Source organism: Teleopsis dalmanni, chromosome 2, assembly GCF_002237135.1.
Source record: "Teleopsis dalmanni isolate 2A chromosome 2, ASM223713v2, whole genome shotgun sequence".
NCBI lineage: Eukaryota > Metazoa > Arthropoda > Insecta > Diptera > Diopsidae > Teleopsis > Teleopsis dalmanni.
Window position 1 is genome coordinate 148178917 of NC_051847.1, and position 22504 is coordinate 148201420.

The 22504-nt window shown below is 28.5% G+C and overlaps 2 protein-coding genes across 2 annotated transcripts; one reads left to right on the plus strand and one right to left on the minus strand.

Annotated features, from left to right (window-relative positions):
• The first annotated feature begins 1145 nt into the window (after positions 1-1145).
• Positions 1146-2195, plus strand: LOC119679486 (MICOS complex subunit MIC27). Its single transcript, XM_038091866.1, has 3 exons — positions 1146-1457; positions 1527-1797; positions 1861-2195. The coding sequence occupies exons 1-3, from the start codon at positions 1291-1293 to the stop codon at positions 2116-2118; spliced, it is 696 nt and encodes a 231-aa protein (XP_037947794.1). The 5' UTR covers positions 1146-1290; the 3' UTR covers positions 2119-2195.
• An 11263-nt stretch (positions 2196-13458) lies between these two features.
• Positions 13459-21406, minus strand: LOC119685404 (serine proteinase stubble). The gene is made up of 9 exons (XM_038099674.1): positions 21350-21406; positions 17826-18638; positions 16921-17129; positions 15979-16211; positions 14946-15564; positions 14651-14840; positions 14163-14460; positions 13921-14070; positions 13459-13862 (listed from the first exon to the last, which is right to left on the minus strand). Exons 2-9 carry the CDS (start codon positions 18617-18619, stop codon positions 13728-13730), a joined length of 2628 nt encoding a protein of 875 aa, XP_037955602.1. The 5' UTR covers positions 18620-18638; positions 21350-21406; the 3' UTR covers positions 13459-13727.
• Between the last annotated feature and the right edge of the window lie 1098 nt (positions 21407-22504).

Sequence of the window (22504 nt, forward strand, 5' to 3'; positions counted from 1 at the left end):
AGCCTTAATTTCAATATAAACTCGATTTTATATAATACTTATTAATGTGTTTAAAGCATGGTATAGACGATGCCACATATCTGCACACCAAGTATGAAGTCCAAATATGAGCTTTGCTATACACTTTGAGACAAGGTACGCATACTTAATTTTGACTTTTTTTCTACTGTGTTCAGAACAGCGGAGCAAATACAGAGTGCAAAATAGCAATCGAAACTGAAGAAATTTAGATGATAATAGCGCAACATGTTATTTATTTCATTATATAATTTCTTATTTTAATTCTTAAAACTAAAATAATTTTTAATTTAATTTTTTAAAATGTTACATTTTAATATATTTTTATTCACAAAATAATTTTTAAAATATAAAAACTTATTAAAAAAATGTTTTTAGCACAAAGTAATTTTTAAATTATATAAACTACTTTAATAATTGTTTGTAGCACTATTTTTGAAATTTGCTTCTTTTAAAGAAAATAAATGTCTACAACTTTTTCAATTATTTTACAATGCAAACTTGAATATAGACGGTGCGATTTGATAACACGCATACCTTGTCTGCAAACATGTAGCATCGTCCATATTCTGCATAAATAATATACATAACAAAATGGATTTCCTACAGAATTCATAAAATTTATGAATCTATATTAAGATATATTAGTAGTGTTTTCGAAATAAATTTCGTATATAGTTTTAGCAAGAATGTTAGAATTTTTATTAAAAAACAAAATATGATCTATATGTTAAGCTTATTCATAACTTATTAACTGATGTTCTGATTCAAAGTGAAACATGTGTGGAAATTAAAAATTAAACTTAATATTAGAAAAATGTTTTTTATTTGTGATTCGCATCTTTTAAGCAAAAAAAAAATATAAACCATTGTTTGTTGAAATGCAGTGACAGTTTCATGTATACAAAATGTCCGACAAATAACACAATACACGGAATTATTTAAGCGTAAATTTTAACAAAGTGTAATTAGAGCCAACAGTATTTATTTATATTTTTGTGCTTTGCCTAATGTTAATCAAATAGGAAACAAATTTTTTTTTTCAACACTGCAATTATCAAATTGTTGAAAATGATTTATTTTGTAACACCCTCTGTCTACTGTCAACTCTGCTTTGTTTTGACATGAACGTCATTCAATATTATGCAATGTGATTAAAATGTATTAAATCGTTAAAAAATTTCCTCATTCGTTGGGTCTATTCAAATAAATAATATAAGTAATCACACTTTTATTGCTAAGTTCCATAAAGTAAATTAATTAAAAATTGTGATGTTGCGTCGAGTGATAATCATAACACCAGCGCTGACGTTAGCCGCTGTTGGTGTAACGAAAGCTGCTGAAACTCCAAGTGCTGTAAAAGAAGCAAATGATGTGTCACATTTAAAACGTAGACCAAGTGAATTGCCGCTGTATGCACCATTGCATTCAAGCAATAAGTAAGTTTTTTATTAGTTTTGTAAATGTTTTCTATTTTATATAACAGTTTTATACAATTTGTTTAACAGTTCAAAAACAGACGAAGAGCAACAATCTAATGCACGACGAGCTCTTGAAAGCGGTGTAAGGGTCGTACGAACTGAAATACAGTCTGGGTATAATGTAGTTGCCGATCAAATGAAAGTTTTTGATCATTATTATGAAACAGCTAAAGCGCACAGTATGTCAGCAATCGATTATCTAAATCAGCCACATAACTCTTTACCACGAAGTGGTGCTATAGCTATTGGTGGTTTGGCCGGCTTTATTTTTGCCGCGCGTGGCGGTTTTATTAGAAAGGTTTTATTAATTATTTTAGAATTAATATGTTTAGTAAAATTAGTAATTATTTTCTTATCATAGGTTTTGTATACAACAACTGGTGCCGGTGTTATTGCTTCAATATGCTATCCTCGTCAAGCTGAAGTTGCTGCACGTGAGAGTTTATACGAAGCGAGGAAAGTATACGCTATTGCGTATAATTTTGTAAAGGGTGTAAAACCTGGCGATGAAATTTCTGTTGATCCTGTTAATAAATTCCCTACATCTTTAGAAGAAGTTAAATTCCTTTTTTGGGACTTATATGACGAAGTAAAAGAAGTAGTGTGGAAAAAGAAGTAAACGAACGATATGCGAATAAAAAGAAAATAAAATTATAGAACAATAGACCCAACATGGAATTTGACAAAAAAAAAAAACAGCAAAAATTAGTTAATTTTAAAATGCAATATAAAATTTTAAATCTTATATTTTGTTTTTAATTTTTCATGTATTTTAAATTTACATTATTACAATCATGAAATAAATTGCAATATTTAAATTCAACAAATAATTGAGGCAAAATAAAATGCAAAAATTGAGAACAATGAAATACGTTTAACAAAAATATAATTTGAAATTATTTTTTATTACAAATTTAGTATGTACACTAACTAAACTAAATACTAATGAACTTCATTTGACTTGCATCACTAACGTTTGCAATTTTATTTACTTAAAACCTTTGAAGCTGTGAAGTACAGAACTTAATAAAAAAAGTAAACTATAACAATACATAAATGTTGAATTGTGTTGATTTGATATATGAGTAGTTGTGAATGTTTGATATATGAGTAGTTTAGTAAAAAACCAGAGTTACAAAGAAGACAACTTTTGCTTTATAATATAAATGAAGTTGTTGTTGTTGTAACCCGTTAGAAACTGCTTGTAAAGTCGATATATGAGTAGTTTAGTATTTAAAAAACCAGAGTTACAAAGAAGACAACTTTTGCTTTATAATATAAATGAAGTTGTTGTTGTTGTAACCCGTTAGAAACTGCTTGTGAAACTGCTTGTGAAGTCGATTTGGGAGGTGTTAAATGTCACTTGATCACCACTGGCGACGATTGACTCTGGGACGTTACCTGTGCGTTCTTGGAAAATTAAGTCCATTCATTGCTACATGTCGAATAGTTTTATAGGTTTTATTTCTATAAATCGTTTTAGTTCTAATTAGTAGAATTCAAATTCGTCTACTTTTAGCACAGGTATAGATTTTATTAATAAATATTGAAGTGTTCAAAGTGTTAGTTAACTCATGGCAACATCTCTTTCCAGACGAAACTATACCATATTGGGAAGTAGATATAAGGAAGAATTCTTTAAGACAGATATAGAGTTTAGAATACGATTCAGTGACAGAGTTGATTCTGAAATAAGTTTGGAAACAAAAAGGATTCAGATAATTAGATAACTAGTTTCAGTTCCATTTATCTAAAAGTGCTAATTAAGACAGAAGATATTGATAATAGTTAAATTTTTTCTTGCCTTTCGATAATAAACTAAGTTTAATCTGTGGAATGCAATGCTGTTTAATTATTTGAGCTTGCTTTGTATTTTGTGAAGATGTTTGATTAATTCAATGTAACATAACATATTAGAATTCACATTTGGTTCAGTTTGAATTTGCTATAAAGTAGATTCAACTCAGGTTGCTCGGTTATGGCAATTCGTCAGCAGTTATCTGCTTTTTCATAATGTTGAAGTTATTTTTTTTTTTGGCTTACATATTTAAATTATCAAGGCGTAATTATTTACGTAATTCAGTAATTTAGTTATATAATAAGGCGAATTTTGTAAGGGTGAAATTCAAAAGAAAAGATTAAACTAAGGATGACGTCTGTATTTAATTCTTCAACAAGATTTCTGATTATCTTATTTTACAAACTCAATAAGCTTCTTCAGGCGCTCATCACTTATTCTGCAAATGGAAAATAAAATTAATTTCTTTGCACCATCCTTGTTCGAAATGTGAGATACTCAAGAATGGCAGGACACTGTACTAAAAACCTTCGTCAAAGCGAACTGCTAAAGTACTTCAAATGGCTGATTTTAAGGCATTGTAGGGTATATAAACGGCATGGCAAACTGTTAAAAGTGTTTTGTCTCTTTTATTGGGAAACTCACATCTTTATGAGAATCATATGTCCAGTGAATGTGTATTAATATAAATACATAATATTTATATTTATTAAATTTAAGAAACAATAGATAAATTATATTGCTTGATCTTATTGTTTTGGGTGCTAAAAGTATATTAAATCAATTATGAGCACATGTATTAAATATAGCATCTAATTGCCGTAATTCAATAAACATGATTTAGATAATATGCTTATATACAAAAATTTAATTAGCTATTTACCATAATACTTTTATGTTACTTAATAGAGCTTCATTACTGCACTTTATTTGCTATATATCAAAATGAACTATTTACAATAATACATTTAGGTTACTTAAAAAGAGCTTTATTCTTGCACTTTATTTGCTATATATCAAAATTTTTCGATGAAAAAAAAGGGCCAGGTGACCTTTCTATTCAGTGACATAGCAGATGGTTGTTCAGTGTTAATTATATGCCAATTTAGTGCAGCCTGAACGTGCTATTATTAAAAATTTTTAATTTAATTTCCAAAAATGACAATATTTATATTTTTATTTTAATAAGAAAATAATATAACAAAAATAATATTATTAATATATATAAATATTATTAAAATAATAATATTTAAATGAGTAATTTAAAATTGTAATAAGAACTATTGTAGAGTGGAATATATTTTTAATTACTAATATATAATAATAAAGTTGTTTTATTAAAAAGTAAAATATATAATTTTCTCATTTTTTAACATAACATCTTAGAATAATAATTGCTTTAAGCTAAATTCAAAAAAATTTAAATTTTAAAAGATATGCTCCGTACATTTTTTATATATCATTTATTATATCTCATTTAAATTATTTTTAATTTTTTTTATTCTGTAGAGTTATACTTCAGCGACTTGATTTTAAATTATTACTCCAACTTCGTCCATACTTACCTCCCCACATATATAATAAGATGTACTTCATCTAAGTTTGATTTGAATTTGTGGAATATAAACTTCTTAAATTTATATAAATTAAATTATTTAACAACACTGGCCCGAACGTCATATTCGTAAGTAACGATATTGTCGTAAGGTGTTTAATGATCGTTGGTTTCGCGTTGGAAAATATTTATATGTTGTATTAAAAATATGAAATAATTGGTTTAGTTAAATATTTAGTGTATACGTTATTTGTTTTTGAATTAAAAAAGATACAAGTCATATGCTGTCAACTTATTTAATAATGACAAATTGCAAGGAGAAAAACAGACTAGAGTCCAAACCGTGACAAAATATATTTAAAAATTCATTGTATTCAAGCAATTTTTATTAACGATTAAGTAATTTTTAAAAAATTTACTTAAACTAATTGAAACATTTAACTGCACATTTATTATAGTGTTAAAATGTAAAAATTAGATTTTCCTTTTTAATTTTAATATATAAATAAAACGGTCAGCTTCGCGTTAGTTTTATTGCGTTGCCGCCATTTTGTTATTTGATATGGGAAGCCGCGAATATCACAAACACAATACAAAGTATTTCTGAAGCAGTAAGTACCGAAAATTATTATTGTACAAAACCAATTTGCAAACAAAAACAATACCAATGAATTCGATATATGTTGTTGTAGGAATTTGAATTAAATTCTATGTAAGTCTTTTCAATGAATATAAATTTTTTAAATATATGACTAGGATAGTCATTTATGTTGATAGCTTAGAAGGCTTGCTTAAATGGAGAACCATATCCTAACAAAGTAATCTCCAGTGATAGCTTATTTATAGATTTTATGATGGCATGCATGTGCATTTTAATATCTTATCATACATCACATTCATATTCATAAATCCATGCAAGGTTGAAATTATTTCGTATGATACATGGTTTTTAAATTCCATGGAAAATTTAAGTTTTATAATTGTATTTTAGTCATTATCATAATTCTATTAATATAATTTGTTTCAATTACAATTTTTCGTATTCTTTAATATTTCGTATTAAATTCCTACGTTTTATTCATCCAGATATAGCTGGGAGCTTGGATGTGTAACAGGTAACTCTGCAGTTACCATCTACACAGATGGCTCAAATATGGAGGGTGGTACGGGAGCAGGTACCTTCTCACAAGATATGCAGATAAAGCAATCCTACCGACTCCCTGACACTTGCAGCGTCTTTCAGGCTGAGATATATGCTATTGAAAAAGCGGCCAAACTTAACATATACAACAAAGAACAATTCGTCCCTCGAATATCACGATTTTTGTAGATAGTCAAGCCGCGCTGAAAGCAATTGAATCTAAAATAGTTAAATCCAAGATTGTATTAAAATGTCGCACCTCACTGATGAGCATCAAACATTACAAGGTCTCTCTTTGCTGGATTCCTGGGCATAGCAATATTGAAGGGAATGAACTAGCAGATGAGATGGCCAGAAGAGGTTCTGAACTGAATACAGGAGAAGCCGACCTCACAATACAAACACCAATATGTGAACTGTTTAGGATAATAGAGGAAATCACCAACACGGTGACAAACAATTTATGGACTAACCGCGAAGACTGTGAGGTCGCTAGAACCTTATGACCTAGTTTGGACAAAAATAAAACGAAAAGTCTTTTAGGCTTCAGCACACCTGCAGTTCGTGTGCTTACTAGAGTACTAACGGGGCACTGTGCCATCGCACCTATGCTTCAACGGATTCAACGGATTATGTAGGAGTTGCCAAGATGAAGAGGAGGTAGAATCTATCAACCATTTCCTTTGTCTCCTTTGGCTTGGAAGAGATAACGAAAGCAAACTTATCGGATCTCCTCAAATTTATCTGGAAAACCAAATGGTTTGACAAGGATTACAAAGGTTTACAACTCGTCTCTACCGCCAAAAATTGTTTGAAGTCATCACAATGGACAATATATGCTTCCGAGTCGAACTGCTGACAACGGACAGCACGCGCCTTTCGAATCTATATTTTCAATATTTTCACAAGTTTGTTCAATAAGTTTAGAATAATTTAAAAAAATTTTAAGTTCCGACTTTTCCAAATGCTTGATAATTATTTAAGTTGCATTTATAAACAGTGTATCAGTATTGTAGTTCTGAAACTAAATAAATTCACTTTATTGGTCATATCAAGAATACATATATATCTTAGAGGTTTCAGATATATTCTTTACTTCGTAGCAAACATTCCAAAAATTACACTTGAAGGGATTTTAAAAAGTTTCATTTATTACCACATAATATCAGTTATAGTAGTAGTATAATAAATGTAATGATGGCGGTGTATGTATTATGTGGCAGTTTTTTTCTCATTACGATAAATATTTTCATATAAATTTTATTTTGTTTTTGTATACTTTATTATCTTATAAATATTTAGTGCAAAAATATTTTTTTCTTATTACTTACCTCTCAGCATAATTGATCTACAGTTTTTTTGGACAACTAGAGCGTATGAGTAATAATGAGTGCATGTTATAATAATTTATTTACAGACCTATATTTTTTTTAATATAATACCGTCATGTTGGCTACATCGATGACTGTATTATACCAAAATACCAAAATATACAGCAGATAGCAAAATTATTCAATGTGTTTCACAAAGACTTATAAAATATTTTATTTGCTTTACAACGATCGGTCCGCAGACTGGTGTTTCAGAAACCTAGTCTAGAATTTTAGATTTTATCGTTCTTTTTTTGTTTTGTCATAACAAAAAAAAATTTTTTAAACAAAAATGAAAGAAATATGCATTTATGACATTTGCTGAGTCAATAATTCTGTTATTAAAAATTCTTTATAAAAAGTGAAATTTTAATCAGTTTTGTCTGTTTTTATATGAATTGAACTCCAGTTTCAATAAATTCTGCTATTCACGGAAGTGCCAGCAGCGTTTTCACAACGGGCTATAGAAGACTATAGGTATAATTTCCTTCATTGGCGGTTCAATGATTTGCATTTACTCACTTTTTTGCTTCATTATATTTTTTAAATAATTTTAAAAAAAGCCTTATATTTATTTTTTGATTTTATTTGAAATGTATAAACATGATCTCTTGCAGTTATTTTTACGACTATTCTACATGATTTTTATATTTTATAAAATCACTGATGTTAATATATTAATCAAGTCGCGCATGTCTGTTTTCGTTACTCAGTAACTTGCACCCTATGGAGCTGATTGCTGATGATTTCTTTGCGGAATTTATTTGATGATTAGTGTCAGCGTGTGAAGTGCAGATGCTATCAATAAAACAGGTTAATTATAACAATAAAATTGGTTTCTAGGTGAATTGTTGATATGATTGAAGTTATTTACCTAGTTTTAACAAATTTTACTTACTTTGTTTGTAATACTTACTGATACTGTAATGATTGAAATACGGCTGGCATTTTCTTTTTGTTTTATAAATATAATTATTACTAATAGTTGTTAACAAAAAGTATTAAATACTTTCTTGTGAAGAAATTGTTCGTTGTTTTGAGATCCGATATATTTCTTGCAAATCTTAGAAGAAGGCATCTTATTATTTAAAAGTATTTGATATTTTAACTTGTAATAGTAATATAACTAAAATAATGCTGTTAATCTTAACCATTAATTCCATTTTATTTTTTTCAAAAACATTTTTATGACTTTTCCAAAGATGGCGGTTTCTTTATATTAATTTATACCGAAAATACAATAATATTTTCTAAAAGCTGAAGAAATATTTATACACTGGTTAAGTTATAATTTATTGATAATGTCAATTGTTTTAAATTTTTGAGGAAATTTTTAATATGGATGATGATATGAATGAATATCACTGATTAGAATGAAGAAAGAAAATAGTGGAAAAACTTCGAAGTCTGTACTGTCGACCAGAAAGGTGATGGCAAATGTTGTTTTGGATGGTTTCGCCTTATAGTTTATTAAATACCTCAAAAAAATTCGTACTATATGTAACATTCTAGATAAACTGAATACTGTAATTATTTAAAAATAAATATACAAATTTTCAAAGGAAAAAAATTTTGCGTTACTTTTTAAATTTATTAACTGTAATGCTTAATTATTAAATTTGATCATCAGTAATTATTTTCTTGCTTTCAGTTGCATAGAAAATATGTATGAAGCAGTAGCGAGGCGTCAGCTTTTTGGCAAGGTATTCACAATTTGATCAAAACAGAATTCCAACTATAACGTATTGCCCCTACTTCTGAGTTTTGTAATTTCCACAAGCAAATAGCATACAAGACCAACAAAACAATTTATTTAAATATTCACAGCTTGTGATCCACTGGTTTTTATGGTAAATAGCTGTAGGAATTTTTTACATCAGGTACCAAATTCTTCATATCTGGAGTTGGTCTATTCATTTTTTGAATTAAAATCTTTTTTTCAGAAGATCGTTTAAAAAAAGATATTTGAATCAAATCTTTAATCACACATTTATCCATTTCTAAATATTATTTTTCACTTCAAATTTTTTTTAATTTTTTTCTTTACTTTTACCATTTGCTAGTATAAAATTGCAATAATGACTTTGTTTTTGGTTTATTTCTAACCTCTACATAAGAGTAAGAAACTCATTTACTCTTTTACTTTGTATTTACTATGCGCGGTTCAATTTTTTTACTGAACCATTTGCCCATATAAAACGGCAACCGTGACTTTGATTGTATTTGCACGGTTTGTATGAACTTGGGGTTCAATTTGGTCGACTGAACCTCTAGTCAAATGTAAAGCGATTTTCGCCCAGTCATTTCTTTTCTCTTTTGTATTTACTTTGCATAACATTGGAGGTTCACATTTTTTATTGAACCGCTTACACGCATTAATTTAAGAGTTATGATTATTTTACGTACATATTTTGCGGGGCTTGTTTTCTCTTTTATTTTTATATTTGTTTGTATGTTTTGTGTTTATTCAATATTGAACATAATCCCAATATGAATGTTATTTTATTTGCATGCTTTGTAAGCAGCGCAATGCAGTTTTCATTCTGAACCTTAGCATATTTTAAGAGCAATGTGTTTTCTCTTTTATTAATTAAAAGTAATGTTGGGTGTGACTAACATATGTGAAATTTTGTTTGTATTCTACGTTTTGTGTTTATGTTAATCTGTTTGGAAAAGCTATTATAAAAAATGTTAAGTAGCAACATAGTGAGATTCTTTACCTAAAAAAAAGATCTAAAAATGAAGCTTTGTTAAGGTGTTCACTGAACACTCTGAACCATTCGACGCCTCGCCTCTGGTATGAAGAATATTGAAGTTCCGACAAATCTATGTATATAGATATGTTACTGGACAAGGTCTATATGCGCCTTTCTACTTAGCTCGTAGTAAATATTATTTATTGTTATTCACACTTGACAGATTGTAGTAAAATAATGGATTGCGAAAAAAAAAATTTATAGCATCAGAAACTATTTATAATTAAAACAAATTTTCTAATTTGACAGGCACGAGTTCTAAGCTTGGCAATTACAGTTCAAACAAATTATATACGGATTATAAACTAATTATGAAATTCGAATATTTCATAAGACTTACTGATAATGAGTACTTGGCAATACTCGAAACAATGTTGTATGGTCAGCCAAATTTCAATAAATTAAATAAATTTTTGTCCTTGTCTTTTCTTTGCTGTTCGAATCCGAAGCGTCACTCTCGGCAAGAAAAATTAACATTAAAACAAATTTTATTTAATTTTGTTTGCTTCTTTGGGCAAATTTTTTCTTTAATATTTTATATAATTTTAAAAATTACAGTTTTAATTATTACATTATTTTTGCTAAAGGTTATACGAGTTTTATATACAACAAAAATTTGTTTAAATACTTATTTTACTATAAACAATTGCAATTTAATGACTCTTTATTTACAAAATAAATAAAAAACTAAAACTAATTAATAAATCTAAAGAAAACAGTGATTATATATCAGCTATAACAGATATATATATATAAATTTTTATTAATTTAAAAGTAACAATTAAAATAAGTAATAGTATGAGTCCTACTTATGAACTTATATATACTTTATATCATTACAAAGATAAAATTAATAACTATTAATTTTAAAATAAATAAAAATTTTAAAAATTAAATAAATACTTTTCAGAAAACGATAATACTTTAGACTCAGAACACGTAAATTAGTGAAAATAAAAATAAGAAGTTTTTATGTAATTTTGAATTAAAAATATTTCAACATATAAATTTTATAAAATAAATAAATTTAAACGTAATGTATGAAATTACTTTTTTATTTAGTTAGTCAACAAAATGTTTGCATTTGCAAATTAAAACAAAAATATTTCATTCTATAACTAAATCAACAAAATGTTTGCAAAAATATCGACATATATTTTTCGTTTTTATTTAAAATAACCGTTTTTATATATATTTATAATTAATACATAATGAGAGATATTTTTTTATTGTGAAAATTTTAATATTTATTATATTTATTCATTGGAAAGAATTGGACTCACTCACTCTCGTGAGTAATAAGTAAAAATCGAATATTTTTATATTAATTTATACATTGTTTTTTATTGTATATATATGATATATAAAGTTTAGAAAAACGTTTGTAAACATTTATAATTTAATAAAAATAATTTTAATAGAAAAATACATATTTGTTAAAATAATTATTTTATTGTAAACAAATTTATTTTTTCATATAATGTTAGAACACAATTCTATAAAGTCAATTTTAAAAATATAATCAAAAGCAATTATGTGCATTCTTTGAACTACTCCTGATTATGTTTTATATTTTTAGCAGAATTGAAATTAAAAATTGTTCCCTTTTAAGAAATTTTATTTGTATTACTAGATTGGGAAACATTTGCTGTATTAACATTTTTTTGCTAGTTTTTATTTTGTTAATAACATTTTTAATATTCATTTATAACAATTTATAACAATGTTTCCGTGGAATTAAAGCAATTAAAGTGTTTTTTAAAATTTTTACGGAAAAATAATTTTCATTAATAAATTAATTTACTATTATTGAAAATATTTAACAATTTGTAAGCATTTGTTATAAAATTTGTGTTTTTAATTCAATGATCTCTAAATATATAACATTTAATTATTATTAGAAAAAGACAATAAAATAAATACTTTAATTTTGCATTTAAACTTTATAGGGCTGTTTCTATAGTAATAATGGTAATATTAATTAATTAATAAAAAAAATTTTCGTTGAAAAAAAATCAGAAAATACTTTCTACTTAAGTATTCAATAAAATTTACAATCACTATTTTTACCTTCTATGAATAAATCAATTTTCATTTTATTCATATCCATTGAATGCAAACCATTTGTGTAGGTGTTTTATATAAATATATTAAATCAGATTAATTTTATTACTCGATACTTATATTGCAACAACACTTATATTTTAAAGACTTTCTTGGTCAACTAAATTATATTATAATAATTAAAATACTATTTAATTTGTTTATTTATTTCAATTTAAAACTAATAAAACTATTTATTGTATTATTATTATTTTGTGTATTATTTTAATATATTTGATTGTATAAATTTATTATATCTATTGAATATTACGATTGCAACATTGTTTTGCTAAACTTTATATCTTTACATATTATTTTAAATGTAAAAATAAATAATTTCCTTTAATACCAAAAAATATGTATATATTTGATATTTTAAACATTTTGTTGACAAATTTTATTTTATATTTTTAAATAAATTAAAATATTTGTTAAGTTTCATATAATTTTATTTGAAGTCTATTTCTTACTTCTCTTTTTTTAAACAAAACCTGTATATGGACATATCTTACAAATTTATTAAATGGATGTATGCACTGGTCATATGATAGTCTATGATACCCTAAGAGTAGCATCAAATCTACGGTCTTAGCCTGGCGTGAAAATTTTTTGGTATAATGAAACAGTGATGTACTATAACTAGGTTGTACCCTACATACAGAATCAAAATTTGAAAATATTTCAATGAAAATAAGCTTTATTAGATAAAATAAGTATATTATAACCTCCCTTTCTCCAAGTTTTATAACATTTTCTAATTCAAATGTAATATTTCAAATAAACTCTATTCAAAATTATTATTTTTACGAACATCATATGTAGTTCCTTAATACGGATTTCTTTCCTTTCTATATGATTAAAAGAAACTTATTTTTATACATATAATTTGCTATAATTGTTTGCAACAAATTTTATATATTTCTTTTCCATTTATTTAATTCCATTTATTTATTTAATTAATTTATATTTTTTGTTATTGTTTTTAGTTTTTGTGTTTTGCTATGTTTTACTGATATTTTTATTTCTAAAAATGAATTAAAAATTGCTAACTAATCAATAAATTTAAATCACATTAATTTATTCAAGATATATGTTATCTATATAAATATATAATATTTTATTAACAAATTCTTATAAGTAAAGCTAATATAAAAACAATTTTAAAACTTTCTAGGCAAGCGTGCTTTAAAAAATAATAAAAATAAATAAAATATATCTTATATATGTACAGTCCATTTGAGTAGTATTTGTAATTTAGTAATTGTGTTATATGTCAAGCTTCATAAATACTCAGTTTTTTTATTTATTTAAGTTAATTTAAATTTAGTAAGTTTCGACCCTCCCGAAACGTTCATATAATAATTTCGCATCGTAAGCGATGTTTGTTTTTAATCTTAAATTTGACTCACATTTAACGTGTGTCTTACCCTTCCCTTTCTGGTTTGCTCGTCAATACGAGTAATTTAAGTAAGAAAATTATTTATATTTGTGTTTGCTTAATGTTATCATGTTACATTCTCCAATATCCAAGGTACAAATTTGGATATACGCGTACAGACGCCTGGCAAGTTAGCTTCGGCACAGCCAATACCCCACGATATGATACCCGCCAAAAAGAAACGACCATCTTGAGATTTGACCTAATTACAAATAATTAAATAAAATAAAGTGAAAAAAATCGGAATTCAGTATACTAACCTGTAGTGGACCACCTGAGTCACCTTGGCACGAGTCTTGACCACCGGTTTCATAGCCAGCACAAAGAAATATTTCTGGTATGAATTCCTGACGACCAGCGCGCAGGAACATCGTTTTGCAATTATCATTACTAACAATTGGCACAGAAACCTTATTGAAAAAAACGCATATGCATTAAAAACATGTTTCCATATGTGCATACATATTAGAAAATACTTGTATGTAGTTAATCATGCAATTACCTCTTGAAGCACAGATGGTAATGTACCACCTTCACTTAGTCGTCCCCAACCTGTTACCGTTGCATTCATGCCAATCAATAAGCTATCCGTTTGTGGTAAACAAATAGGACTAACATGTGGTGCAAATTCCAGTGGCTGCTCTAATTTAACCAAAGCTAAATCGTACTCGTAAGTAAAGAAATTGTATTTCGGATGTACAACTTTCTTGGATACGCCACGTTCAATGTAAGGCAACTGTTCCTGCACATGCGAAAAATCATACTCACCGACACGTATACGTATTTGTGATATCAGTAGACTGTGAAAGTTACAAAAAAGAACAAGAAAAAAAGAAAATATGCATTTAGCTTTTAAGCAAACTTACTAGTTGTACTAGCTTAGACTCCAATAAAAACAAGAAGTTTTAGAAATGTACTTCTGCATAAGAGTACAGAAGCATAAGCACGTATCTTTTTAAATAGTTCTAGTGATTCACATTTTTTACTTACTCATCTACACAATGACCTGCTGTTGCTATCCAATTTTCATTGATAAGCGCACCCCCGCAGCGATGCGTGCTCGAGAAACCGAAAAAGGAGGTACGACGTACAGAAACTTGCCATGGCCAACGGCCGAATGTTGCACTTTTACCGCCCACGATGCGTGTTTCCGGACGAGCGAGTACTGGTATGCCACATTCTGTGAAAATAATTTGATTTAGTGTACAGTAACTGATCATATATTTTAAGCGATCCAAACAAGAGTGAAATAGGCATAATAAGGAAATAAACAAATCAAACTTACCGCTACGCGCCGCTGAAATGGTTTTAATGGTAGCGGTACTTTCTGCAGTTGTATCTGCAATTTCATTCGATTCGATTGCGGTAAGATTTTGAACTGGCAAAGTGTGGCTTATAGTTGCAGCAAATGATTCTGCTGTCGGTTTCATTTTTATTGTAGTTGCTGATGTTGCTGTTGCTGTTGCCGATGAAGATGATATTGATGTTGTCGATGATGATGATGCTAGTGCTGTTGCAGTTGCTGTTGATGAAGATGAAGATGAAGATGGCAATGCAAGTGAGGATGTTGATGACGATGATGCAATGGTTGATGTGCCAGCACCCATGGTTGTTGAAGTAAAGGTACTTGAGATTGGACGACGCGTGGGTGTTGTATATAGCTGAGTTGTTGAAGATGGCCTTTGGGTAGCTTTTTGAGGCGTATTTGCTGATACTGTTGACATTTGAGTTGTTATTGGTTGGTATTTTTGTGTTGTTGATGATATAGCGGCATTTGTTGTACTTGAGGATGAAATCGTTTGAATGCTATTGCTAGTGCTACTGGAAAAACTTTCGCTGCTACTGTTTACTGTAGGACGACTGTGGGTTTGTGTTATATATGTTGGCTGTGTTTGTTGTGTGTGCTGAAAATTTTATAATATGATTATTTAAATTAATTACGAACTTAATTTATACAAGTTCTTTAAGATAAATTTTTATGGTCGTAAGACAGAGAAATAATTTTTCATTTTAATGTACTGCACTTTGCTTGTGGTCAGTCAATATGCAGTTTTTAGCTTTGCGTTGTAAAACACTGAACTTGAAGCTAGCACAGCTTAGTTGGTACCACACCCAAGACAGCTAAATCTTTCATCAGGTATTTTTGAACAATAAAATGTCCCTCAAGGCTGTGTTTTCATTATACTAGCAAAGTGCACTAAGCCATACGAGTAAATGACCTCACGTTCTGCTATATTCCTTCTTGCATATGCTTTTTATAATTCCATACACATGTATGTAAATGTGCAGTGCTTATGTTAATATATAAATCTTCATACCTGTGGTCGTGTAGTATAAACAATTGACGAAGGAGGTGTTTGTTGCAACATAGGCTGTTCTGGCGCAATAATCGGTTTCTTTGTTGGTTTTGATGGTTTTGGTCGCAGCGGTGTTGGTTTCTCCCAGTTGGGGGGTCGTGGTTTCGTTATAAAATTGGGTTCAGTCGTCATATGCCAATGGTGTTGCATTGTTGTTGATGTTCCTAAGTGTTGTGGTAAAGTATTCCAAGTATCTAGAAATTGAAGGACAAAGTCATAAATTACATTAAGACTGAAAAGTTTTCGGAAATTCTCATTTAAAATTCGCGCGCTGTATATTTTTCGATATTTTAAGTTTATGTAGTTTGGCAGCACTGTCCTTAATTACTATGCCAAAAATGAGCGCGATCTGTCAGACAGTTCGTTTACGGCAGCTGTTGAAACCAGTTCACCTCAGTAGTGCGTTGCGAAATGTCTTCGAACGGTCGTACGACCGTCCGAAAGGCTTTGTACCACTCATAAACTTGAGTTTTGATAAAACTGATTCCCATAAGCCTTTTGTAGCATTCGCAACGATTCTGCACACGAAATTTCGTTCGAAACACAAATTTGATGCAACCTCTTTGTTCAATATTTTTTTCCATTGTTTTTTTCGCAACGCACTACTGAGGTGAACTGGTTTCAACAGCTGCCGTAAACGAACTGTCTGACAGATCGCGGTCATTTTTGGCATAGTAATTGTCCTTAATTGCTGCCAAACTACATAAACTTAAAATATCGAAAAATATACAGCGCGCGAATTTTAAATGAGAATTTCCGAAAACTTTTCGGTCTTAATGTATATATTACTCATGTCATATGTACGCTACAAAACAGTTAACATTTTGCAAGCAGGGTAATTTACAATCGTATCTTATATTGCACATTTAATTATATCATAATGAAATCAGCAAATAAACTTACTTAATGATGTTGATGATGAAACGCTTGCGGCAGCTGATTGCATATCAGCGCCTACATTCGAAGACCACAAAGAGTTTGTAGTAGTTGTGGTGCTGGTTTGTGTCGGTTTAGCAAACTGTGGTTTATGTAAAGCGCCTTGATGGTGTGGACCAGAAGGACGTATAACCAAAGTACCAGCGCCATGTGGACGTTCAATTGTAGTCATGCCACTGAAAGAAACATTAGTGAGTTAAAAAGAGTTTTAAAGATCTGAGTGCAAACAATTTTGCATCGTTGATTTGCTGTTTCATTACAAAATTCAATCACGAAATGTTATATTAAAATAACATTTAATATTTCTGAAACACAATATTTCATATATATTTTTATTATAATCATACTACTTGAAAATACTTTGCTAAATATAATAACAGCTCACGATCAAGCAAAAATGGTGTTCTGTAAATATCATCAGTTCCTTTTTTAATACTATTTATTAAATATTTAAATGTACTATTTATTAAATTTATATTACATTTCATTACATTACATTCAAATAACTATTGTGCAAACTGTCATCATAAAATATATTGAATTAAGAGTAGTTCGTGAACAAGTGCAATTAGTTTTCCATCATTGCTTCATAGTGTACTCAAAGAACAAATTGTGATGTTCCTTGCAACGATGCAATAATATATCACCATCATATACGAACTACTATAACTCGAACTTCTATAACTCGAATTTTTTATAACTTGAACTAAATAGAGTGAAACATGGTTTAGAATCATATAACATACAATTACAAAAAAATTCTTTAACTCGAAGTATCCACAAGTCAAACCTTTTCTTTGCAAAATGGTACTTCGAGTTATGGAAGTGTGACTGTGTCTAACTTAATACATCATATTTCTTGTACTACTTACCTAATACTTGGTTTATGCGGAAAAGGCGGTGGTCTTGGCTTATGATTAAGACTGCTAATGCCAACCGGCTTTGTGGGACGTGTGTACGAAAACACTTGCGGTAGTACAATATTGTCCGTATAATTGTGTGCACAACATGAACCGAACATAAAAGAATCTACACACATGCCTACATGACGTCCTTCAGATTTGATGCACTCCCACACAAACATACATGTGCCCTCGATTCGTCCGATTGAGCACGGTTTGGGACTTATTTTAAAGTTTTGACTACGGTGTAACTGATTTGCTGGTTGATAATCATCGTCTATGCTATCTTGTGTTAACTGCTCTAAACTATTATAACCAAACGCTGTGTGTATATTATTTCCGCCTCCTCTATCATCATTACTGTGCGCATAACGACTGCTGCGATATTGACTACTGTAATAACGTGCGGCGTCATTATTGTATGTGCCACCAAAGGCCGCTGTTGCAATTTGAATATGCGCCACTGCATGTAAAGCACAATTAGCTAATAACAACGTAACTAATACTTCTATTATTTGGTTTAAGCTGCAGAGTTGGACTCGGGTTGATCTATAATTTGACGCACAGACTCCAGACGTTATCGTCGCTTCGTCATTTGTTTTCCGTTTTAGTTTTCTTCTTGACTTGACTTGGCAATATTTTTGCAAATTGCATTCTAATAGATTTGTTTGCTCTATTTTTTTTAAATTGTGTTTCGATCCATTATTTACACCCTGCTTGTCCCTGACTAGCCAAGTTTGACTTTTCGACCGACTATTACACATGATGAGTATGTGTTGAATGCTTAAACAAAAAATCATAAATTACTATAAGGTTGATTTATATGATGTTATATGTATATATAGAACTAAATTATATTAGGTAAATTAATAAAAAAATTGTTTGTTTGTCATTTTAATATTTTATGCCTGGTTTGATTTGTTTGTATTTCTTCCTAATGTATAAAAAACGTGTTTTATGCCTTCAATAAAGCAATTACTATTCCGTGTTATTAGAAAGTTGTGAAAGAAAACCGATTCTATATGGCTAAGAAAGACCATAGTGATCAGTGTAGCAATAAAGTATTTATATATAAACGGGATAATAACTACAGAAATTAAAGCAAAATTGAATACTGTTTATAGAATAATATCTGTACCAGCATTTATGACTAGTTTGAATATGTATTTCGACCGCGGCATCGAATTGAGATTACTACGCTAGAAATGATTAATAAAGCAATGAAAATATTTCAACTAATCGACAAATCAGATTGCGTAAAGTTTGTAAGATGATAAGCAAATTGTGTATTTGTGAGTTATTAGCAATATGGGTGTAGGTTTTGGTCATTGGGTACCTAATAATAATTTCTAAACAATGTCTGAAAATGTTTCAAGATAGTACAGTTGAATTTCTACACCAACTATTTTGTACTTTAAATCTATCACTATACACCAGAGACAAATGAAATGCCAACGCGGTAAACCGAACGAAACCGGAGACAATTATATATATATGCTCCTTTAACTCCTACGAGAAGCATAGGGTAGCATAAGACAGTTATTGTTAAATTATTTCGAAAAGTGATGGATACACATAATTTAATATATAAATACTTCATTAAAGCTATTACTATGCCGTATTATTAGAAAGTTCTAAAAACTAACCACTGCAAATAGTCAAGAAACAAATAGTGTTCCATCGAAGCAATGTATAAGCTCACAAGTAGCTGCGATTACTTACTTACTTTTCTTAAAATCGGTTATGATTTTCTTCTTCATCAACCTTATTTCATTTTAATAATTTACCTTCTAGCAACGAACTCTTGTTCGAAACTTAAGGTATTGGTTTCTAATAAAGAAATATGTCTATAAAACTCTAACAAATATGTTTTTTAATTTTTTCGAAAAACTAAATGGTTCGAAATGAAAAAACTTTAGAAGCATTAGAGAATAATACATAGTAAATATTGAAATAATATGAGATTATAATGAAAAAATGCTTGTTTTTAAGCATTTTAAGTCATATATAAAATTGATATGAAAGCTTCTCTTATAATAAATTTTTGGCTGTAGTCCTGTATCAGCATCTAATTATTAGGCATGCATCTGACTAGTCTCTTCTTTATGACCGTACATAAAATTTTAAATTAATTTCATGAAATTTTTTTTACATATTTAGATTGTAATATAGTTCAGAAATGTATAAATCAAAAAAGCATATTGTTTTGCTAACTTTCAATCCGAAGTGTGTGATTAATTTGTTAGCAGCATTAGTCATGAAGTAGCAATTGATAAATTTAAGCAGTTAAAGTAATTTTCCTAAAAATGTTGAGTGTTAAATGTATTCGTTATAATATTGTAACCCTTCACATACCGGGGGACAAAAGGCTGAACACATTTTGAAGCCTTACTTTCACAAGCACACAATAATAGCATTGCATTCCATTTCTTTTCGTACAAATATGTAATTTAACTATATTTTCACCACCTTCTCTGACTAGTTTCTTTATGAGAAATGCTCTTCCATTTCAATACCACTTTATGACCAGCAGTTCCATCATTATTAATGATGATACATGCGAATGAATTCATACTTACGTGTTTGTACATAACAAACCAAATATTGAGGCACTCGACTGATTCGCAAAGGTAGTCATTGTCGTGTTTGTTGTATTAAATCAAAATATAAGATACAAACCAAAAAAAAATAAATAAAAATTTATTTAAAAATTTTAAAATCAGAAATTGTCGCTGTTGCTGCTGCTATTTTCAAACCAGCAACTTGCAACTTACACTGTCTCGTTGTCATGTTGCAATTATGTATGTTGCAAACTGAATTAAGTGCATTTTAAGTTGTTATTGTTGTTATTGCTTGCTGTCTGCTGTGTTTGCTGCGTCTGGTGTTGTTGTTGTTGATATTGTTGCAAATAAAATTTAAGTCGAAAAAATCGTTGTTACTCAAACAAAGTCACTGACTGGTTTAATTGCAGCTTTTCACTTTTGTTTCATAAATCAGCAACGACAAAGCAGGCACTTTACCAGCAATACCAGCAACAATAGTAACAATATTTAACGATTGAGATCGCACGAATATTTTTCAACTGCTAATGCTCCTATAATAATAACAATAACAATTGCAATAATATTACAAACAAATACAAAATCACAAAATCCCTGTTTATTATTCTCTGCAATTAAAAAGCTTAAATATATAATAGATATTTTTCCACCGTAACCATTATATGTGGTGCTCGAAGTTGAAGCTCTAACTGAATAATTTCTTGCTAACTTTTTATTTTTATTTGATACAATAACAATATCACTACCATCAAATGCTTATAATTTATAATTTTCAGAAGCAAGTCATAGTTTTGACTTCTGCCAAACTGATTGTTAAATCATTTAATTGTTGTTTTAATTTGTTTTCTACATATTAACGTAAAATTGTTGTTATAATTGCCTGTCATTGAGCAACAAATTGTTGCAAATAAACAGCGAAAAAAAACAACTTACCTTTAATTAAAATGTTCACTGTTCTATCAAACCAGTCGTTTCGGTGTGCATCGTCTCTGTAAGAACAGAAAATAATCTTTAAATTTTGAGAGCAATTAATTTAGATTTGTTACACATAATAAAATGAAGATTTTGAATCAACGGAATTTTTACTTTCTATTACTTTCTATTACTTTTAAGTTAACATATTTTAAACACTCTAAAATTAAATATATAAAATTGATTATACAACAACTACAACTTTTATAAAGATGAAAATATTAAATTAGATAAATACAAAACTACCTAGACGCTTTTATTACTATCTTTTAAGTATGGTTTATGCCAATGTTAGCTCATCTTTTTGTAAAGTTGAAAGTGTTTTATTATCTCATATTTTCGCCAAACAATTCGTTATTATAATTCTATTAAAGCATACATACTTAAAATAAAATACAATTTTAACCAAAACAATGTGACCAGTGGAACAGAGTACTTTGTATGCCCAAAACACACAGTCAGCCTTTCGAATGAAGATGAGTTAACCCTGTTCACACATCTTTTTAAGATTATGCTTCAGGGAAAAATACCATTGCATATAACTTATCAGCAATCTTAGCTTTACTTTATAGTGGACATATACTTACTTATCCATCAGTAATACTTTTAATATATCAATAGTATAATATATTTTTCAAAAGCTAGTTTATGTAAAGAATGTTGAAATAATGACAATTAACCTATAAGAAACAGTGGTTCTGTGCTACATATTTTTGTAGATCAAATATAAGTTTCTTTATATTAATAATATTTTTAATATTAATATTTTAATATTATATATATTAATATTATATATATTAATATTATATATATATATATACTTATTAATATATTTTAATATTATATGTATGTCTTTCAAAAGATCCTTGGGAAATAGCAACGATGTACTAAGAAATAAGCGGCCAGTAACGAAAGTTCTGCTCTATTAAGATCTACTAAGATATGCTCTGCCATATCTTTGTATTGCCAATAGATACGGATTTATCTAATGGCAATATGGTATTTTAATATTATAAAAATTATATGAAAATACTCGTAAAAAAAAAATAAATAAAATACATAAATACAATTAATATATTTTTCAAAAATTAAATATTATAATTTTAACTAAGTATA